This window comes from Chiloscyllium punctatum, chromosome 9 (assembly GCF_047496795.1).
Source record: "Chiloscyllium punctatum isolate Juve2018m chromosome 9, sChiPun1.3, whole genome shotgun sequence".
NCBI classification, from domain to species: domain Eukaryota; kingdom Metazoa; phylum Chordata; class Chondrichthyes; order Orectolobiformes; family Hemiscylliidae; genus Chiloscyllium; species Chiloscyllium punctatum.
In genome coordinates this window covers 24,931,505-24,954,619 of record NC_092747.1, presented here as the reverse complement: position 1 = coordinate 24,954,619, position 23,115 = coordinate 24,931,505, and the positions used below count along the sequence as shown (strand labels likewise).

The following is a 23,115-nucleotide window of genomic DNA, read 5'->3' as shown; positions in this document are numbered from 1 at the left end:
AAGTTAAGGTAAATGTTCTTAATGGCCTTAGAGCATCTTGTTATCACTTGGTGAACACAGATGTTTTTATCTTCTGCCTACCTTGGGGTCCCCCCTTTTTCTAAGCCTCCCAGCCTGTCTAATTTCTAGTGTGCAGCAAATGTGTTCTATAATTCAACATTACATTTTAGTCTAAATATTTTAAGACAAGCTTTAAAGCTATAGATTTTCTCAGCAATACCAGTGAATGTCAAGGGGAGACTGTCAGATCTTCTCTTAATGGGAAAGGCCATTGTGTGGCACTTGCAGGATGCGAATATTATTTGCCACTTATCAGCCTCAGTTTGGGAGCATCTTAACTTCTTATATTATACTGAAGGGAAGGAGCAACTCAATCTGTGAGACCAGGAGCCTAACTTACTCCTGCAACATTGCACTGTGAACAATATGTTTAACCTCCAAAGACCACAACCATCTTCTTTTGTGATTGATATGAATTTAACCAATCAAGACTTTTCTCCAAGTCCCACTAGCTTTAATTTTACTGGAGGCCGCACCCACTCTTGCTGTCAAGAATAGTCATTGTCACCACGCCTCTGGGGTTTAGCTCTTTTGTCCATGTTAGAACCAAGGCTGTAATGAGGTCAAAAGCAGAGAGGCCCAAAGTGAGCAACGATTTACAGCAGACTATCGCTGAATTGGAAATACCCTACATCAGGTGGACAGTACATGTGAGGAATTTTTCATATTAGTAGAAAGATGCCAAGAATGTAGCCATATGAAAATAAGGAGCAGCTAATGGAACATGGGTAATCAGCCAGATGTTTACCCCGATGAGTGAAACTTCATTGGCTCCAGAGCCGATTCTGAAGACTCCCAGAGCCACTGCACCTATCTATATACAGTACTATTGTGAGGCAGGAAAGGTCCAAAGCTAATGTTGGTGAAAGAGTTCACGAGGTTGGCTGTGAGATATGACTTAGTGAGTAAAACTATGCCCACTTCTATAATGTCAGGCTTTGCTCGACTGATTTGTAAATTAATTAATCAAATGTGCCAGAAGTATCCAGATGTCAGCAAGGAGGGCTTCACACAGCTGACCTGAAAAACTTTGTTTCACACCTTTCTACACTAATCTGATGTGCCATCCTTACCCAGTTTGGCCTTGAGTGCAACCTGCAGAGAGTGGAGTGTGACACTTTGGTCAATGGGAGTTAGATGAAATAGGGAAGGAAGTTGTTTTTCTGCTGCCTTCTTTGCCTAATGAAATTTTCAGATCAGTGGGGGGAGGAGCAGACCAAAGCCCAAGGGCTCAGAGATTATCAAAAGATTAACTGAAAAGCAGCAGGAATAAGTCAAATTCAGAGAATAAGAGTAGACTAAATTTAAGGTAAATGGAGTATCTTTACGATTAAGTTAAAAATCACACAACACCAGGTTGTCGTCCAACAGGTCTAACTGGAAGCACCAGCTCTCGGAGCACCGCTTTCCCCATCAGGTGGTTGTCTGATGAAGGAGCAGTGCTCCGAAAGCCAGTGCCCCCAACCAAACCCGCTGCCACGCGATCCACAACCCTGTACACCCCAGTCCAACACCGGCATCTCCAAATCTTTATGATTAAGTAATTAGAAAGGTTTGCAAGTAAGACCAAGGTTAGTGCAAGATTAAGATATAGCAGATGAGGTCAACAGAATGGAATATGTGACCTACTACATATGGGAAGTCACAGACCCTGCTGTCATCCAAGGTGTGTGCAGGAGGTTTTCTTAACTGCAGAAATCTGGGTCCATGTTTTCGAGCTTAAGCAATGGCTGAAGACACTGTGGAACACACCCGAAATAGAGTGTTAGGTGGATAGCACGTTCAGAGAGGTGGTTACACTGCAATTCCAGGGACTGGAGGAAAGAAGGGAATTGGTGACCACCAAACAATCAAAGAGAATCCCCAGGCAAGTAGTACAGGAGTCCCCTATGGTCCCTCTCACAAATCGGATTTTCATTTGGAAACCTGATGAGGGCACTGATTTCTCAAGGGAACAGACAAAGCCAAGCTTCTGGCACCACAAGCATCCTGATTGCAACAGAAGCAGAGAAAAAAGAAAACAGGAGTAATAGTGATTGGGTATTCATTAGTTTGAGGAACTGATAGATGTTTCTGCAGCTAGAGGCATGACTTCAGGATCGTGTGTTGCCTCCCTGGTTCCAGGATCAGTGCTGTCACTGAGTGGCTGCAGGGCATCCTGAAAAGCAGGTAACAAGACAGAAGTCATGGTACACATTGATACCAATGACATAGATCGAATGAGTGATGAGATCCTACATCAAGAATTGAGGGAGTTAGGCAGTAGACTAAACAGCATGATCTCAAACAGTTGTGATTTCTGGCTTACACTCAGTGCCACATGTTAGCAAGTACAGAAATAAGGAACAGGGCAGATGAATGAGAGGCTCAAGAGTTAGTGCAGAAGAGAACGTTTTAAATTCTCGGACCACTCCAACAGTTTCAGGGGAAGCTAGAACCTGTAAGGAAGGGACGGTCTGCACCTGAACCAAAATGGGACAACATTCTTGCAGGTTGGTTTGCTAGTGCTGTTGGGAGGGATTTATACAGTACTAATTTGGCAGTGGGAAGGAAAACAGTGTTAGCACAGTAGGGATCAGCGTACTTTAGCAAAGAAACCAAGGCACAGGGAGTCCAGCCATGTTAATTTCTAAGGTGTAAGGTGACACTGGATGACCTCTATTTAATGGGAGGAGTATTATAGGTAAAACAGATTAGTTAAAGGCATGACTTAACACATGGAATTGCGAAGTTGCTGCAATCACAGAGACGCAGTTGAGGAAAGAGTTAAGACAGGAAAGTCAACATTTCAGAAAAAAAATGGGTTTTGAATTGGGAGAAGACAGATTTTATTCAAATAAACAGAAAATTGTTCTTTCAGCACCATCTAGTGATGAACCAAAGAACCGCAACAGCCAATCTTCATAATACACCATGCCAGTGGTTAGACTGGGGTGGACAAAGCTAAAAATCACACAACACTAGGCCATAGTCCAACAGGTCCACTTGGAAGCACTAACTTTTGGATGGCTGTATTTGTGGTCGAGGGGTGATTGTGCTTATGGTGTCAATCAAGTGGATCCTTAGTCCTGTATGGTGTCAAGTTTCTTGAATGTTATTGGAGCTGTGCTCACCCAGTCAAGTGGAGATTATTCTATCACACGCCTGGCTTGTGCCTTGTGGATGGTGGACAGCCTTTGAAGGTCATCTCACCCCTGGGATCTAGCTCTTCAATCCCATCTTAGACCAAGGCTGTAACATGGTCAAAAACTGAGTGACCTTTGCAGAACCCAAACTGGGTGTCAGTGAGCAGGTACTGCTTAAAAACACTGTTGATGGCACATTCCATCAGTTTACTGATGTTCTCGTGTAGACTGATGAGGCAGTAATTGGCCGAGTCAGTTTTGTCCTGCCTTTTGTGCATAGGACATGCCTGGATAATTTTCCACCTTGCTGGATAGGTGCTGGTGTTGCCACTGTAATAGCGCAGCTTCGCTAGGGGCAGGGTAAATTCTTGAGCACAAATCTTCAATACTGTGAGACTCTAGTAGAACCCAAACTGGGCATCAATGAAGTTATCACTGCGTGAGTGGTACCTCCCATTGTCTTACTGATGATCAAGATTCAACTGATAGTGTGATAGCTTGCTGGGTTAGTTTGTCTTGCTTATTGGAACAGGACATACCTGGGCACTTTTTCACATTGCTGAGTAGAATTCAGTGTTGGAACTGTCGGATCAGCTTGGCAAGGTCTAGTGCTACTTTTGCAGCACTCATCTTCAGTACTAGAATTGCCAGAATGTTGTCAGGTTTGCCTTCAACGATTTCTTGATGTCACGCGGAGTGAATTAAATTTGAATTTATCTGGTATTTTGTAATTTAACCCATCCTCTATTCAAACCAATTTTTTTTTTTGGAAATTCAAACACCCTACATCTACCAGGACCCCAATATCTGACTTGTTTATTACAATTTTAATTATCTGTAATACATGCAGCAGCACAAATACCCTTCCACAAAAGCACAATGACTCTATCTTACAAAATCACAATACAGTCAAATAGAGTCCTTTTGCAAAGGACTTTTACAAAATCATAATATAGTCAACGTCCTTTTACTCTCTCATAATAATAAATTCCAACATTTTTTTGCAATGCAGATTTTAAGTGGAATGGAAACTATTTGTCTGGAAACAGTAAACAAAGACTGTGAAGTCTCTAATTGTTATTAATATTGGTTAAAATGAACTGAAGAATTAATTTTCTTGGATGAGATGTGGTCCATATGATCTGACAATCCTGGAAGCAGGACCAGAAAAAAGGTTAAGGTACAGATACATAGAAGAACTACAAGCAGAAGAGTTGGAGGGTGAAAGTTAAAAAAAGAAGTCAAACCATGATAAAGAGGAGCACATTTAAATATTTGCAAGAAGCAAGTAACTCCCAGGAAGAGGTCATTTTCCTTTGTTTGACATCAAAAAAGTCAGGAGCTTTTCTGTAAACTGGCTTAAAAAAATTCTTTAACTTGGAAATGTATATGTGAAATTCTCAGAGACATTAAAAAGTGAATACTTTCCCAAAAAGGCCAAACAATAACCAGGTTTTAACAGTTAGTCTTCTGATAAGGAACTCTAGAAAGTTGCAAAAACAAATCAGAAACAGGAAAAGTTCAGCATGTCTGGCAGCATCCGTGCAGAGAAATCAGAGTTAACATTTCAGGTCGAGTGATTTTTCCTAATGTTATATACCATTTATTGATAGTTCATAGTTGTTTATTTGTGATAATCATACTTATGAAACTCAGAAGTGAAAACTGTTGACAGTTTTCTGTTGAAGACTTCTGACCTGCCCTGCACAAATAAAAAAACAGCATATTATGAAACCGTGTAGCTATGTCATGCAATACATGCTGAAGGTGAATGCTAATGGTTGTTATGGATGTACATTTATTGCACTTATCACTATTAAGATTCAACTCTTAATTTGTGTTTGATTTACATTCATTTTAAAACATACCTGAATCAAAGTTCCAAAAATGAAATCTTGTTGATAATTCCTTCTTCGGTGCATCATTTGATAAATTAGGTAATTCTGGTTTATTATTCCCCAATGGGGATCTTAACACTGACCTCAAGTCTCCTAATTCCCATCTCCCAGCTTAATACTCACTGATTCCCAAACATGTTTTTCTGAAACCTTCATGCCTAACTGATCAATCAGTAATCTGTGTTCCATGCACATTCCACTCCAAAAAACAAGGAGATGCTACATCTATGGTTAAACATATTATTTAGGCTCAGGAACTTGGCCCCATGTTAAGGCAGGTTAGGAAGACGGTGTAATTTTAATTCTTCTATTTTTGATTGTAGACTAAAACGGAGAACTGTTTTAAAACCAATAACTGTGGACGCAATAGCTGTACATTTACTAAAAATGAGTTAATGAAACTCATTTTGTGTGGTGCTTACATTGCTGCTTTGTTTAAGCAATACCGTACGTAATACATTTGTAGATAACATGGCACCAAAATAAGATTCAGCCAGTAAGAACAAGAGGTGGTCTATGTAATTGTGACCAATTATGGATAACAATGGTCATCAGTCTGATGACAACCCTCTGATTGTTTTCTGGGCAGCTGTACAGTTTGTGACTGTGAATGATCCAGGGGCAGCCTTCAATTGCTGAAAGGGCATGTTGAGTGTGTTTCTCTCTACAGTAAAATGTCTGAAGCCCAAAGAAAGTCAATTGTTTTATCCCACCAGTTGTTGTAAACTGTTGCATTTAACTAAGTGGCTTTGTAAGTTTGTGTATTAATCACAATGCCACTCCACGGAAGAAGTGCAATGACCTGGACAAAGTCATGGCAAGCAAAAGAAACATCTCAACAAACCCGGTGAATTGGTGCTATAGAACTGTGCTTCACCATTTCTTTTACTCCACTGATAAACCAATTTTGTTTTGTTTGTCTGTGTATGTTTACATGTGGACGTAAGGGTTTTCGAAGATGTTAAGAGTTCTAACTAGTATATTATAAACCATAAACTAAAACAGAAACAAATTCATGTCTGGCTGCATCCGTGCAGAGAAATCAGAGTTAATGTTTCAGTTCGAGCAACTTTTCCTAATGTTATATACCATTAATTGACAGTTCATAATTGTTAACTTGATTCCAGTATCCAGGTAAATCAGAGATTTTGCAAACTTTGATTATAAAATTAACCTCTGTGGCAACTCTGGGTGTAGTGGAGCTCAAGAATCAGATCACTTTCCCAAGTGGGTATTAACAATTTTCAGAAGAAATGTATAACCAACATCCTTCACCAAATCACAAAACAGAAAAGCAAAATCTGTACAGTCATTTCTTCTATAATGTGATAGCTGCATTCTTGTGTGACCCCACGCTATACAAAAATTGCGCAATCAAAATAGCACAAAGTGTTGGCAATGTATTTGTGTTATAGCCAACATACATTTTAAAAGTTCACGTTTTAGAAACAGTGCCCCCTATTTGTCAATCTCATTACAGCCAGTTCACACTGACAAAACACGAGATAAAGCAGGACAACCTGTATTGGTTTTTTCAAGAACCATCCAATCATTCCCACTTCATTCATTCCATTATCTCCATAAATTTTTCTCTTTCAAATGTAAATTCAGTTTGCGACTTTTGAGAAGATTTGTAGCTCAGGTTGAGGTTCAGGTTGTAAGTTTGCTCGATGAGCTGGCAAGCTTGTTTTCAGATGTTGTGTCACCATGCTGGTAACATCATCAGTGAGCCTCTGGTGAAGCACTGGTGTCTGTCCCACTTTTAACAGACAAGACACATAAATAGAAAGTGGGACAGAACACCAATGTTTAACCAGAGGCTTATTGATGATGTTACCTAGCACGGTGACAAAGCATCGAAAAACAAACCTGCCAGCTCAGCGACATGTTCAGTTCCCTTCTGAAGCTTACTATTGAATCTGTATTCAACCTAGTTGTCAGTGATTTCCATATGCTTAACCAATCACCCTAAATCCGGGCTCGCTTGCCATCAACTCTTTAGTCATTGGAGTTAGTTATTCCCCTTAAATTCTATATGATTTCAAACATCTCTATCACATCTCCTCTCAGTTTTTTTTTTGATGAAAAGTGAACAACCCCAGTCTATCCAGTCTAGTCATCTAACTGAAGTTTCTCATTTCTAGAACCATTCTAGTAAATCTCTTCAGTAGCCTCTTCAAAGCCTTCACATCGATTAAAGGATGTGAAGCCCAGATGGACACCACCTCTCCCTCTTTCTTCTCCACTTTTCATACAAGTTCATCTTAACTTTTTCCTTCTTGCACAGTATGCTTCTGTCATCTTTATTTCCTTTAACCCCATTAAAAGTATATCAGTTTGCACTTATTGTCTCTTTTCATTCTTTCAAGCAAAATGTACCACTTCAGACTTTCGACATCAAATTTAATTTGATACACATCTACTAGTCTAAGCCTTCTTGAAGGATATTATTATTTGCTTCAGTATTTCTACACTTCCAACATGCAGATCATCTGCAAATTTGCAGACTGCTATCTGTGCCCACAATTCCGAGTCAGTGACATATATCAAAATAGCAGTAACCTGTACTAAATCTTGGGGAAACCTGCTGTATACCTCCCTCCAGTTTGGAAAACCACATAAACTTACAAACATGGAGCAGGAATCCAATCTACCCCGGGGCCTACCCAATCATTTAATAAAATCATGGCTGATCTGATTGTAAACTCAAATCCACATTTCTACCTACCTCTGATACCATTTCACCCACTTGCTTACCAAGAATCTATCCACCTCTATTTAAAAGTTTTCGTAGTATGTTTTTCAGGAAGCGTTTCAAACCATATTTAGGAAGAATACAAATTAATGTCCCAGTTCTAACCATTTTCAGGCCTTCTCTCCATCAGAAGATCAGGGTAGGGCTTTTTGCTGACATTCAAACATACTGTCGTCAATGAATACCTGACTATCAACATCCTGGAGCTTAGAATTTACCAGAATTGGAGTAGCCATCTAAACACATTAGTTGCAAGATGGGTCAGAGGTTAGGAATTCTGCAATGTGCAGCTCACCTCCTGATTCCCCAAACTTGTTCACCATCTACAAAACACAAATCAAGAGGGTGATGCAATACCCTCCTCTTGCCTGGAAGAGTGCAGCTCCAGAAAAACTCAAGAAGCTCATCGCCGTCCAGGATAAAGCAGCTCATTGCTTGTCACTACATCTATAAATATTTATTTCCCCCACACACCCAAGATGCTCAGTAGGAGTAGTGTGCACTATCTACAAGATGAACTGCAGAAATTCAACAAAGCTCCCTAGACAGCACCTTCCAAACCCATAATAACTGGAAGGACAAGGACAGCAGATGCATGCGAAATGTCACCAACTGCTAGATCTTCTCCAAGTCACTCAGCATTCTGACTTGGAAATATATTGCTGTTCCTTCAGTGTCACTAGGTCAAACTCCTGGAATTAACCCCTAAAGGGTCTGCGTACAACACATGAGAATAGCTAAGAAAGCAGCTCACCACCATACTCTCAAAGGCAACTAGGAATGGGCAATAAATATAGCACAGTCACTAACACCCACATCGCATAGGTGAATAAAACAAAGCTCATGACCCTCAGAGAAAATAATGCCTCATGTGTTGTAAATAAATTATCCCTATTTTGAAACACTAGTCCTATTCCATCATACTTGTTTTCTATTCCTCAGTCAATTTTGGAACCATGCTGCTACTGCTCCTATTATCTTGTGGGCATAACCTTTGCTAATCAGCCTAATATGGGTACTTACTAACTCAGTTGGCTAGATGGCTGGCTTACGATGCAGTGACGCCAATAATGCAAGTTCAATTTCTGCACTAGCTGAGGTTACCATGAAGTACCCTTCTTCTCAACCTTTTCCATGGTGACCCTCACGAGTAAACTATCAGTCATCTCTATTTCATGAAAGAGCAGCCTCATGGTCTGGTAAGACTGTGGCGAATTTACCTTTTACTTATCAGCAACTTTGGAAGTCTATATACACAAATTACACTGCCCTCGTTCACCTCACTATCTCAACAAAATCTCAATTTAGTCAAATATAATTTGCCCACATTAAGTCCATGTTGACTCGCTATCATTAGTCCATACTTATCAAAGTGGCTAGATTTCTCCTGGATCATAGTTCTACACACCACCAATTTTAAACTGACTGCACGCAACTGCCAAGCTCATAGAATCCCTACAGTGTGCAAACAGGCCATTTGGCACATCGAGTCCACACCAACCTTCCGAAGAGTATCCCAACTAGTCCTATCCCTGCAACCCTGCATTTCCCATGGCCAATCCACCTAAACTACACATCAATGGAAAATTTAAAATGACCAATCCACCTAACCTGCACAACTTTGGACTGTGGGAGGAAACCCACACAGACATGAGAAGAATGTGCAAATTCCACACAGTCGCTCAAGGGTGTAATCAAATCCGTGTCTCTGGTACTATGCGGCAGCAGTATTAACTACTGAACAACCATGGCGCCTTTTTTTTTGGAAAGCTGATTTCAGATTTTGTGGGGGACAGTGGCACACTCAATTAGTGAGCTGGAAAACGATACCAATCTCTTGGGAACACCAGTTCACAGAACTCCAACAGTACACAAAGTGGCCATTCAGCCTATTGAGTCTGCACTGACCCTCCAAATAGCATTCTACCCACAGGCCCCCCACCATATCCCTGTAACCCCGCATTTACATGGCTAATCCACCCAGCCTGCACACTCGTATCCACTAGAGACAATTTAGCACGGCCAATCCACCTATCCTGGATATCTTTGGACTGCTGGAGGAAACTGGAGAACCTGGCGGAAACCCCAGCAGACACGGGGAGAATGTGCAAACTCCGCACAGACACTCAAAGATGGAATCAAATTCTGAGAATGTTTGTAACATTTGCAATCCTCCAGACTTCTGACAAAGCTGCCTGTTTCTAAGGAGGACTGAAAGATTACGGTCAATACTTCTGAAATTTCAACTCTTATTTCCCTGAGCAATCTATTTAGTTAGTGCCTACCGAATACACCCAGTATTGTTTCTGAACATTTATGAACAAATGAGATCGTCAACCACTCCAAGACATCCTTACCCTCTTGCACCATAATATTGTTTAAAAAATACTGTTACCTTGCCTTCACTATGTAGCTCCCTGGCTTTCCTGAACACTTCATACCCAGACATATTTAGCATTCAGTTCTGCCCTTTTTGGAGTCAGATCTGTTATCGCCACAATATAATATTCTCATGGGACAAGCACTATCTGCCTAGTCCAATTTGACTCTCTGTTGATTTATCATTTTCTCTGTGCCTGTTCACTCTTAAGCTACAGGGTGACCAACTCCAAAAACATGCTGATGCACTAATAACACCAGCTTGTCAAACCCATAAATCCCAAGGAGTTTGAAATCCTCCAGCCATTGACACTGCCAGCACATGTAGTTTTTCAGGACACAAAAGGTGTCCCACAGTTCCCATATAGAAAATAATGGTACTGCAGCTCCCTGTCATATTATTGTTCATTTGATTATTATGTTAGTTAAGCGATTTAAACATAATCTTTAAAAATATACCCTCAGGCTGACATCACTTTATTGTTTCTTATCTTTAAGTACAATCTGTTTTTTACTTCTCAAAGACATGTTCTCTTCCTAGCACTTCAATGTTTTACTCCACTGGAACTATTACCCCTCCTTTCCTTTCATGAACATCTTGTACCCAGGAATATAAAGCATTTAATTCTACCATTTTATGAGTCAACTTTCAGTTCTTTCTCCTGCAAATGTATTTAAACATGGTTAATTATTTGCAGCTTACCAATTTTATTAACAACATTTTGACCATTCACATGAACGTGTGCTCCAAAACTAACTGATATTCCTTGCAGTTCCCATAATCCCACATAACTTCGGCCCTCACAATTCTCTGTGTATCTTGTTTTTCTTTAATGTTACTAGTACAGTTAGCCCTGATGGGCTGAAAATCTTGGGCTATCACTGCTCTCAAGCCTGCTATCTGTCCAAGGGGAGGGATCCTGCTTCCCAAAGCTGCCAGCTCACAGCTCTTCAGCACCAGCAATGCCACTAGAACTAAGGTTATGGGAGTGGTTGCCAAACGGAGCACTCTACTGTGGACACCAGAGGTGAGGAAAAGCCCCTCCAATGGCCCACCTCAGGGTATCAACCAGCTTCTGTGAGAGGGTGGCAACTCCCACCATCACCACCACTGATCAAATTCCATGGCATCTGTAAGGGAACAACCATATCACCATCACTGCTTTCAATTTTACTCTCCAGACCTCCTCCTTACTTGTTCCCAAGAACCTCATTAAGTTTGTCCTCACATCTCGCTGAAATAGTTTTAACCCCCAATATCTGCACTAACATTCTAATTCCGATCAATATCAAATACCAAATTGAATCTCCGAGTCTCATCTCCATTTGGGCTCAGTTCTAATATGTGGCATACTGAACTGGTCCAATGAATAGATCCATGCTTACTGATGGAAACCAATGAAAAGGTGAAATACAAATCAAATTAAAATGAAAAGTACTCCCAGAATTTACCTGCCTAGGAGTAATTTGATGACTGTGGCGTCTGTGTTTGGATGGACTTCTTTTAAGGGGTGCTCAGGGGAAGGCAATAAAGAAGCTTTGGTTATGCAAGTAGCTTCAGATTCCAGCACCTTTCCTGAAGGAGAATCTATTCTGAAAAAAAGGACGACAAAGGGAAAGAATTGATAAAATTAGTGTTTATTGGAGCAGAAAATACATTACTAATGCATAAAAATGTAATTCCATAAGTTTTTAAACGTAAGATAGAGGGACTAAAAGTTAGAATTTTTTTTGTTTTAAATTGTCCACACCAATACTGTGTGCCTTATCGAACAATTCACAAGTAACAAGCAATTGACAGATCTATCAATACGCATATTTAGCAACCTGCTAATCTGGGTAGATTCCATTTTAAATAAGTTGACAATTTCAGATTGAAACAAAAATTTTACTGACAATTCAAATGACATCATAAATTGCAAAAGAAAAATTGAGCAGCTTGTAACTGACATCTAAACACAAGATCACTTTACTGCTCAGTAAATCACTCCAAGTTTTGGTAAGGGGTTTGACTTCAAGTTCAATTGGTCTTTTAATCTATGCTGGGTATCATGTGAGATATTCAAGATACTTTAATGCAGTTGATGCACAAGGTCACAACTACTCAAGGATTAATAATTATGATGCAATTACAGGTTTTTTTGAGTGATCATCTGCAACTGACCCTGGACAATAAGTCAATAACACACTGCATCTTAGTTTCACCAAGCATTGAACAGTTCTGTAATCCTATCTTTCCTTCAAATAATTTGCATCGTGATATTGCTTTCTACTGGCATTTATTCAATATTCATAATGTTATATTCAAAACTAAACTTCAAATTAAAAATAGAATAAAAGTGGTCTCTAAAAATGTTACAAGCAAAAGATTCAAATTTATTGAAATTTAGCATGTTAAATCCCTTACACAGCTGGATCAAAGCAAATGATTCATAGTGCAGTGGAATAATTGCTGATTATGCACTGTGGCACCATTCCTCTTCCTGTCTGCCTGGATGTGTAACTGTCTACCGAGGTCTCGCATGCTATAAACAAATAATTGAACCTAGCGTAATCAGAATTGGATTTTGTTTTAAAAGACACAATGAGATATCATCTCAATTTTCATCCATATTTCATTACAGACAAGATTGCACATCAGTTAACATACCTTTCCTTTCATTCTTTGTTTGCACTGTTCTGTGGTATATGCAATTTTAATAGATGTTTAAGGACAGGTCTATTAGCAGTTGCAAAGAGAATATATCAAGTCCAGACCTTGAATGACAACATTAACCTATCTTTTCTATGAAACTAATGGACCTATTGTGCATTTCCAGTATATGGTTAATATTCTTTCTCTAAAGTCCATTTAAAAAAATCTCTATTGTTTAAATTCAGAAATACAGTTAAAATTGGACATAGATTTTCTAACAAAACAATGCTATGTTGATACTGCTCTCTTTGCACCAACAGTATCATAATTTTAAGTAAGGGCAGTCAAAATTTAAAAATCCATAAACAGCTACTCAAACTGTGGTGCTCCAGCACTAATTTTGTGAAAAATCTTATTGCCTGCCTCAACGTTGAAACAGTTTGAATGCTATAAAGCTTTGCATTCATCTGTTATAAATGAACAAAGACTTGTCCATTTTAGTCAAAGTATCCTTATTTATGATGTAAAAAGTGTTACATCCTTACAACCTCTCTGGCCCTGAAATAACCTATTATAAATGATGTAGGAGAAAGTGAGGACTGCAGATGCTGGAGATCAGAGCCGAAAATGTGTTGCTGGAAAGGCGCAGCAGGTCAGGCACCATCCAAGGAGCAAGAGAATCCTGCTGAAGAAGGGCTCATGTCTGAAACGTCGAGGAGAATCGACGTTTCGGGCATGAGCCCTTCTTCAGCAGGATTCTCTTGCCCCTTGGATGCTGTCTGACCTGCTGCGCTTTTCCAGCAACACATTTTCGACTATTAATTATGATGAACCCATTCCATAAGGCTCTAATAAAACATTTTTTAAAGAAGTTCCTTTTTCTCTCTCTGTTTTCTCAGCTTTTCTAATCCAGTTTTTTTCTTTCACTGGTGGCGCCATGTGGGGTGACACTGTAAATTTTTCACTGCACTCCTGTACTTCTGTACTTGAGTACAGGTGAAACTAAAGGATAATCTATTCTTTTCTTCTATTCTCTTTCTATGCATTATCTGGTAATCCATTCAACCAGTTTATGCTTTATCACTGGTCCTTGTGCAGTTGCTTTTACAATGAAATCTGATTGTTTAAGGGAATGAACTGATTCTTGTCCTGCTCACTCTGGCCCACTTTCCCTCACAGAGATGATCACTTTGCATTTTCAGCAACTTGCCATACAAATCAGAAAAAATCTAACTAAGTGTACATGCTGTCAGATACTCCTTTGATAAATTATCTATTATTCAATCTCAGTGTATTGGTTGCTTATTTTTTCAAAACTCCATCCTCATTTTTGTCCCTGTCTCATCAGCCAGTGCTGACTTTTGCAATCTAAAAATGCTTTCAGAACAAATGCAAAATTATTCAAATCTAGTTCATATAAAACTTTTACATATTTCCAAGGATGCTAGTTGCCCAAATGGTTATGAAGCGCAAGTAAGTGTAGAGGACAAATGCTAACAAATTATTTGATCCTGGGTCTGTCTCTCTGTCCCCCCAAGAAGAGCTTCACTCTGGTTAAAAGGGAAAGGCAACTGAGCAGATAGTTTTCCTCCTAATGCAGGATATTGAGAGCAAATGTAGTATTATACACTGACTTGCTGGAGATCAGCACTCTCCGCAGATAAGTAAATTAAATCTACCTGCCTAGAACTGGTATTAGTTCTCGCCTCACTTGCCTCCAAATAATATAACCACTCTTGGTCATCAAGTAATGACTTCAATTATAGTGCACAGTTTAAAAAATAATGAGGGCACAGTTTAACAGGACTGGGTCATTTGGTTGAGGTATGTTGCAATGAAACATAACTAACAACCATTAGGTTGAAGTGCCAGCATGCTAATGTCATCCAGATAAGGGAGAAATCAGTCAATACTTACATATTGCATCCATGTGATCCTATGATACAGTGTGAAACCAAAACTGTAAATTTCACACATCAAAAACATGGTGAATCAGTTTGCTGTTTTAACAAATCATATGTTTTTCCTGTCACTTCAGCAACTCCTACTCTTAAAGTGCAGAAAAGGTTCTTTTGGTCAGCTGTCAGATTGAATTTGAAATAATTACAACTTTTAAAAGGCACAAAAGCAACACTTCAAAAAATGAATCACGTTTACTTTGATATTGGCTTGCCAATGTCCTGATACGGATCCACAGAAGGAATGTTCGCCAATGCAGATACATTGTCAGGAACAGTTTGCATAGCAGAAACCACCATTGCATTTCGTAGTTTGCTGCCTCGGTCCAACAGAACTAGAAACAAGAATGCACAATGAACAACACTAAACAGTTACCAAGATTTACTTCTGCTAAAACAACTATGTGAATTTATATTACATCTTTCATACACAAAGAAAACTCAAGGTCATTAATCAAAGAGATGGGTTTTATATATGATATTATGGAGTACAGGGACCCCAATAATTAAAGACACAACAGTCAAGGATGGGTGGGGTTGGACAGACCTTGAACGTTCAGACTTTCCTAATAGTTGTACACACTCAGTAATGCTAGGTTTATCCTTATAAATCTTAACTGTATTTTCGCCTGTGCTTTATATTCTTTTTTTAATATGGCAATCAGAACCATGCACACTGCTCTCACATATGGGTTCACACATTTTGCTGCAGAAGAGACAGAACATTTACTGTAAGGATTCAAATAGACAGTGAAGGGATAAACGGGCCTAGGCTGGGTAAATAACTTTGGCAAGGAAAGTAATCTGGTCAAAAATTGTTAACTGCAAGGAAGTGGTCAATTTAAAAGTGTTGTTTGTCAAAATCTTGAAATTCCCTCCTTAACAGTATTGTGGGTCTACCTATAGCAAATGGTCTGCAGTAGTTTAGAAGACAGCTCACCATCACCATCTCAAGAGCAACTAGAAACAGGCATGAGTCCAAGTGAATAAAAAAAATTGAGGAAAGAGGTCAAAATAAAAAGGGATGGGGGAAGAGACAGAGATAGTGATATATTTACATGCTGCTACACTTAGCTGTTTAAAAAGAATGCAGAGAAAATTACCTATGTAAACTCTTGAAAAAAAATGAGTGGCCAAATTTTATGTTACACGAACAAGTGGTGTTTTGGTGCCATCTGCTGGTAACTCATTAAACAGAACCCGGTTAAGATAATTGGCCAGAATTTTCTAGAAAAGTAACCATGTTTAATAATGATATCGAGCAATTTGTGCCATGAGTTGTACACCACCACAAATTACTCTTCACCAATAAAAACGGTTCACTGTCATCCAACCAGGAGTATCACAGATTTGCTGAAATTGTGCATTAATCAAAATTAAACTAGCCACAGAAAATTTAAGTTGGTACTCAATGGCATAAGCACGTTTTTATTCATGAAATTCATGCCCCTGAAATGTCACAACTATCCAGCCCAGAAAAAGGAACAATTGAAATTGGATGCTCAAACATTGTTGTTGGAGATTTAGAAGAAAACAAAATCAAAAACTTTTTAGCTCTCTCATTTTTTTCTTTCCCAGAATTCATTTTCTGTATCTGAATGACCTGGATGCACTCTTACTTCTTCCACTCCTGTTCCTGTTTCTTTCTTCTAGATCACATTGTTTAAGGAATAGATTTTTGGTCCCACTGCTCACCAAACGTCACAGACAACCTGATGCCCTTACTACATTATTATAAATTTGAGCTTCTAGTAATTTAAGGTACAAATGATTTTTGGGCTGCAGGTTAGGGAAGAAAACTAATAGGGAATACTGAGAGTTCAGAAAATTCTGGGCCAACACTTAGAATAAATCCAACTTATATTTTATACTGACTGATAGACAATAGATAATAGGTGCAGAAGGCCATTCTGCCCTTCGAGCCTGCACCACCATTCATTATGGTCATGACTGATCATCCTCAATCAAGCAGGCTTATAGATAGAGCACAAAAAACAAATTGCAGATACAGTAAATCAGAAACAAAGAACAGGAATTGCTGGAAGAATTCAGCAGGTCTGAGTTCTCAGGAAGAATCGACCTGAAACGTTAACTCTGATTTCTTTCCACTGATGCTGTCAGACTTGCTGAGCTTTTCCAACAATTTGTTTTTGTTATAGAAAGGGCAGTCTTGTCCATCAACAGCAGGACAAAAGAATTGGTTGAGGCCATCATTCAGCAGCAATTTTCAAAATTATAATACACCTACTATGTATGGTAATTTTGTGGTGACTATCACAATATTATATTGGAGGAAATGAAATGTTGGTTTATGAAAAGCAGAAATGATAAAGAAAATATTGACAATCAGAATTAAAAGAGAGAAAAATGCAAGCCCTCCCGAGGTCCCCAGCCCTGTGTTCTAGAATTTTCAGGATTTCTGTGCCATTAGGAATCCTGCATTTCTTAAAAATAGTATCTTCCCTGAAACCTCTCCTTTGAAGCAATTAATTCCAGGTTCTTCAGCATCTCTACATTCAAATATCTTAAGCTATGTAACTCTACAAAATACTGCACATGCTTGAAATTTGCCGTAAACAAAATACTGGAAGTACTTTGCAGGTCTTAGACACTGTAGAGAGAAATAGAACTGACAGTTCAGATCAGTGACTTCTCAGCAGAACCATTCTCATGGAGGGTTCCAGACCTAAAATAATGGGCTGAATTATACAACTTGCCAACTTCCATAACGATGTTAAAAATCAGAAGTTACATGACAACAGGTTCTCGTTCAACAGTTTGTTTGAAATCACAAGTCACTTCACTTGTCGAAGCAGCAGCACAAGCAGCAAAGATTGTGATTTCAAATAAACCTGTTGGACTGTGTAACCTGGTGTTGTGAGGCTTCTGACTTTATTCACCCCAGTCCAGCACCTCCACATCATGTTAAAAATGTCAAGGGAGCCCACTAAATGAATTACTGGCAACTTTGCAGAGCTACCAGCCAGAGACACATTTAGGGATGTTTTTGGAGGCTCACCAAGTGCCAAGTTGGCAGTTCTTATGAGTGGGGTCTGTGCTAAAGGTTGTGGAGTTAAAGAGAACCCTTGTGAGGGACACTTCAGGAGTAGAGAACACACACTCTCCCATGAGCCTAACTGGTCAGATCAAAAGGGCACCCACACCCAGTACCTGCCAATATCCTGCACAAAGAGACCTGTCGTGTTGGCTGCTTGTCATTGGCTTCTCTCACTGCACATGGAATGAAGGTCCTCACTGATCCACTGGCAGGTGGGTACGCTGATGCCACCTTACTTGCTGGGATAAATGCAAAGGAGGCAGACTTGCTGCAACAATCACAAACCTCCACCACTGAAACAATTTAAATCCAATCGATTTACTATTTATGATGTGCTCAGTCTTTGTAGCAGATTCTGTTGCCAAGTAACCAACATACCTGAAATAAGGTTTTTGCTGGATTGGTTATCTGCTAGCAATACTTGTGCAGCAATCTGCTTGTCACCAGCCTCTTCATGAGCAATGGGGGCTGAAGGCAGTAACTGCTTATTTTCAGATGAAACGGTCTTAGTAGTTTTGGCGTTCTCCTGGAAATACATATGGTCTCGTCCTCTAAGTAAAAACACAATTAGAAAATTATACACTTTTGTCACTGAATATCAATCTCTTCCTAACAAGTTTGGATAATTCAAATGAACTGCATTCCAGAAGTACAGCTTGTAATTTTACTTATTCTTGTCTAATAAAGAAATGGTGCTATGATGAACAATTCATCTTCCACAAATAAAAACTGAGTACTTCCTGTAAGCTGCTTGTTTCTTTCCTACTGTCTCATTTCACTTCTCCACATCTTTTGATTTCTCCCTCTGACATTTGAAGTTTTCAGATATTTCATTTTAAAGAGGGGTAGATAGATTTTTGAAATATCAGGGAGCTGAGCTAGCACACGGAGCAGTTGAAGCCCTGGGGCAGATCAGCTTAGTCTTGTTGAATGGGAGGGGCTCAATGACCTACTGTTTAGATTATTTACAGTGTGGAAACAGGCCCTTTGGCCCAACAACTTCACATTGACCCTCCAAAGAGCAACCCAGCCAGACCCATTCCCCTACAACTAACACTACGGGCAATTTAGCATGGCCAATTCACCTAACCTGCACATCTTTGAACTGTGGGAGGAAACCGGAGCACCCGGAGGAAACCCACACAGACACGGGGAGAATGTGCAAACTCCACACAGTCAGTCGCCTGAGGCGGGAATTGAACCCGGGTCTCTGGCACTGTGAGGCAGCAGTGCTAACCACTGTGCCACCGTGCCACTTGGACCTTTTTCTTATGTTTACTGACTATTTCTCTCTTTCTCTGTTTCAACCAGATTCTACTGTCCTTGCATTATGTATGACTCAATTTTTGTTTGACTTACGTGTACATATTCCTCCCAAATCTTGGAGTACTTCGACATCACCGCATATTTCTAAATTTGTCCTGATTCAAATCAGCTATCCTAACAGATTCTGAGAATGCAAACTGTGATGTTATGGTCTATATGCATTAGTGATACACCAAACAGTGCAAATAGCTTTACAGCTGAGATTGGTTGACAAGTTCACAAGGAAAGAACAGATCCAGAAGCAAAGAGGCTTCACCAGCAGCTAGGAGCATAGTACAGCCTGAGTCAGAACTGGTCACGGAATTTAGAAGATGCATGTTGTGCTGTGATCTGGATCTAGAAGTCATCTTAGGAGGAAAAGAACAGTAAACTCTTGTGCCACCAAAAGGAGGGAGACCACAGTCAGTCTTATGTAAGAAAATGACTGACAGACTTACTTGATTCAAGAAGCAGATTAGTTGCCAGTTTCATCATGTATAAAGTCCTTGTTTTAAATATGGTGGATCGTTACTGACAGAACACATTGGTTGCAATCAGAGATGGAAAACGAGTTTGGAGAAGATTTGTAGCTCAGATTTGAGGTTCTGGATGTAGGTTTGCTCGCTGAGCTGGAAGGTTTATTTTCAGATGCTTTGTCATCATACTAGGTAAGAGTCGAAGTGGTATCCTTCCTCATCCGTATGTAAGAATACTAATAAGAGTGGGTCATGTGTTTTTGTGGCTAGTTGATGTTCATGTATCCTGATGGCTAGTTTTCTGCCTGTTTGTCCAATACAGTGTTTGTTACAGTTCTTGCAAGGAATTTTGTAAATGACATTAGTTTTGCTTATGTCTGTACAGGGTCTTTCAAGTTCATTTGCTGCTGTTTTAGTATGTTGGTGGGTTTGTGGGCTACCATGATGCCAAAGGGTCTGAGTAATCTGGCAGCCATTTCCGAGATGCGTTTGATGTAGGGGAGAGTGGCTAGGGTTTCTGGATGCATTTTGTCTGCTTGTTTGGGTTCGTTGCTGAGAAATTGGCAGACTGCGTTCATTGGGTATGTATTCTTTTTGAATACACTGTATAGGTGATTTTTCTCTGCTCTGCATAGTTCCTCTGTGCTGCACGGTGTGGTGGCTCGTTGAAATAAGACCACCATTGACACCCCTAAAATTCACTACAGAGGAGGAAAACAAGAAAAACTTGCCATTCCTTGATGTTGCAGTCGTGCGAACAGCCAGTGTGGAACTTCAAACCAGTGACTACAGGAAACCAACATATATGGACCAAATATTGAACTTCAGAAGCAATCGACCTAACACCCACAAATGAAGCTGCATTATTTCAATGAGCTACCACACACACTGCAGCATACAGGAACTAGCGGATTTTGAGATTTGTAGCTCAGGTTGAGGTTCTGGATTTAGGTTTGCTAGCTGAGCTGGAAGATTTGTTTTCAGATCTGATGTGACCATACCAGGTGACAACTTCAGTAAGCCTCCGGATGAAGCACTGGTGGTGTAGTCTGCTTTCTATTCATATGTTTAGGTTTCCTTGGTTTGGTGATGTTGTTATTTCATGTGGTGACCTCACTTCCTGTTCTTTTTCTCTCCTGTTATTTTCTAACAACAAACAGATTGACTTGGATCCCATTTACCATCCCCTGAGAAAAAGAACAGGAAATGACATCACCAACCTAGGAACCCAAACATATAAATAGAAAGCAGACTACACCACCAGACAGCCTCTGATGAAGCATTGAAGATGTTACCTAGTATGGTGACAAAACATCTGAAAACAAACTTGCCAGCTCAGTAAGCAAACCTACCTCCAGAACAGAGGAAAATCACATATAATAGTGCATTCAAAACGTGTATGTACCCAATGAACACAATCCACCGATTTCTAGCAACAAACCCAAACAAGCAGACAAAACATGTCCAGAAACCCTAACCCTAAGAAGACAGCAGGTTCCCCACCAGTCATTATCCTGCCTTATTAAACTCCCCCCACTATCACAAACAACACAGGTTGAAAATTTATTTGGCTGCCATTTACCTTGGGGTATTACAGGTGCTACTTGACAGCGACTCCTTTCCACTTGCACTGGTTATGGATGACTTACGAGGAGCCGGAAGCTCATTGAGATTTTCAAAAGATCCTGCTTTTGAACTATGCAATACTGCAGAGCTTTTGACTGAAATTGCACCATCCATACTCGTGTCAGTGTTTGGAACAGAACTGCTGCTGCTGTAACTGTCTGACAGAGGTTCCAGAGCAAGTGACACCTAAAATTTATAGCAATTGCAATAAGTTAATTTGAATAATCAGCAAGAACAGTGCAATACAATTTGTTGGCACATTTTGTTAAACATTTTAAGATGTATAAATTAAGACTATGATCTGGTGCTGCACATACTTAAAAGATCATATCTCTTCCATGACTGGCTGAAGTAGTTTCTTCTATAATACCTGTAAACAAATCTTTGAACCATCCTCAACACTAATCACATTTTAGAGCTGAATCACGTACGTAAAATTCATGTTTATATCTTTGGAATACAACATAATAATAATTATGGGTTTACATGAGACACTGCAAAATCTGAGTTTTCCGTGAATCTAAAAAATAATCTACTTACAAGGTAGTCGTTATAATTCAAGTTAATGTAAGTTGTTTAAGAACAGTGATCCTAAAAGGAATTCAACTCCTTTGTCCATCTTTGGACCAAGGTTGTAATGAAGTCTGGAATTAAGTGATTCTTTCAGGATCCAAACTGAGCTTTAGTGAGCAAGTTATGAGCAAATAATTGCTGCTTAATAGACTGTCAATGATCTCTTGTATCCTTTTGTTCCCTGTTTTCATCATGACCTTATAGATGCTTGTAAAAATAATGAGGGGTATAAATAGAATTAATGTTAGTTGTCTTTTTTCTAGGATTGGGGATGTCAAGACTTAGGTGGCACATTTTTAAGGTGAGAGGACAGAGATTTATAAAAGACACAGGGGGGGGGTTAATTCTTTTCACAAAGCAGGTGGTTCGCATGTGGAATGAACTTCCTGAGGATGTGGTGAATGCAGGTGTAATTACAACATTTAAAAGACATTTAGTTAAGTACATGAATAGGAGGGATACGGACCAGGAGCAGGCAGTTGGGACTAGTTTAGTTAGGGATTACATTCAGCATGGACTGGTTGGACTGAAAGGTCTGTTTCCATGCTATATGGCTCTACGACTCTGTGATAGTATATGGAGGGATAAGCAAGCTGGTGAGGTTACAGTGGATAACAATTCTGTACCACAACTGTACAACAGTTATACTGAATGACAGTGAAATGGGGAATGGGGAATGGCCAAGTGAAGGAGGCAGTGGTGTAATTTTAATTTCATTCAGATAATTTGCAATGAAGCTGCCAACCTGTACTCCAATTCAAATGCAAATATTCCGATTTACAGTTCAACATTGTAAATATTCTGTGTATGTGGAATTGAAACAAACAGTTCCATTTTCCAAGCTTGGTCACTGAACAGCTTTAGTATCAGAGTACCGAAAGACAAATGAATACTCCATATTGTTATTCATTCCTCCCAAAAATACTATCCTTTAAAAATACTAATGTAAGCCGAGGTGGATTATTTACAGCGTAGAGAAAATATCCTGAACATTCTTCAAAATGATAAGCTAATAAAAGCCACTAATGGTAATATTTTGTTTTAACAACAAAAGGTTGTTTGCTTTAATCAAATTGAACTGCAGATGTAAGAGTTGTAAGTGATTTGCTTTTTTCCCATACCCACAACGTTCTTTCACATAAGTACCTTAACCTGAATCATCTTTTTGAAGCACTTTGTATCCACTGAACTTTTTTTTGAAGTGCTGTTGCTGCTGCAGCACTAGTCTCATGCAAATGAGTGTAAGACCTGGTATCAGAGACCTGGC

At 39.5% G+C, this 23,115-nt stretch overlaps 1 protein-coding gene across 5 annotated transcripts in view; it reads right to left on the bottom strand.

Moving 5' to 3' along the window:
- Window positions 1–23,115, bottom strand: part of c2cd3 (C2 domain containing 3 centriole elongation regulator) — a 171,155-nt gene that overhangs the window by 128,561 nt on the left and 19,479 nt on the right. For 4 of the 5 annotated variants that reach the window (XM_072577058.1, XM_072577056.1, XM_072577057.1 and 1 more), the window contains 4 exons: window positions 21,232–21,461; window positions 18,247–18,419; window positions 15,010–15,145; window positions 11,670–11,810 (listed from right to left, as the gene is read on the bottom strand). In XM_072577058.1, coding sequence (XP_072433159.1) covers window positions 11,670–11,810; window positions 15,010–15,145; window positions 18,247–18,419; window positions 21,232–21,461 — 680 coding nt within the window. Of the gene's footprint in view, window positions 1–11,669; window positions 11,811–15,009; window positions 15,146–18,246; window positions 18,420–21,231; window positions 21,462–23,115 lie in introns of those variants that run through there. The other variant, XM_072577060.1, reaches the window with a different exon arrangement.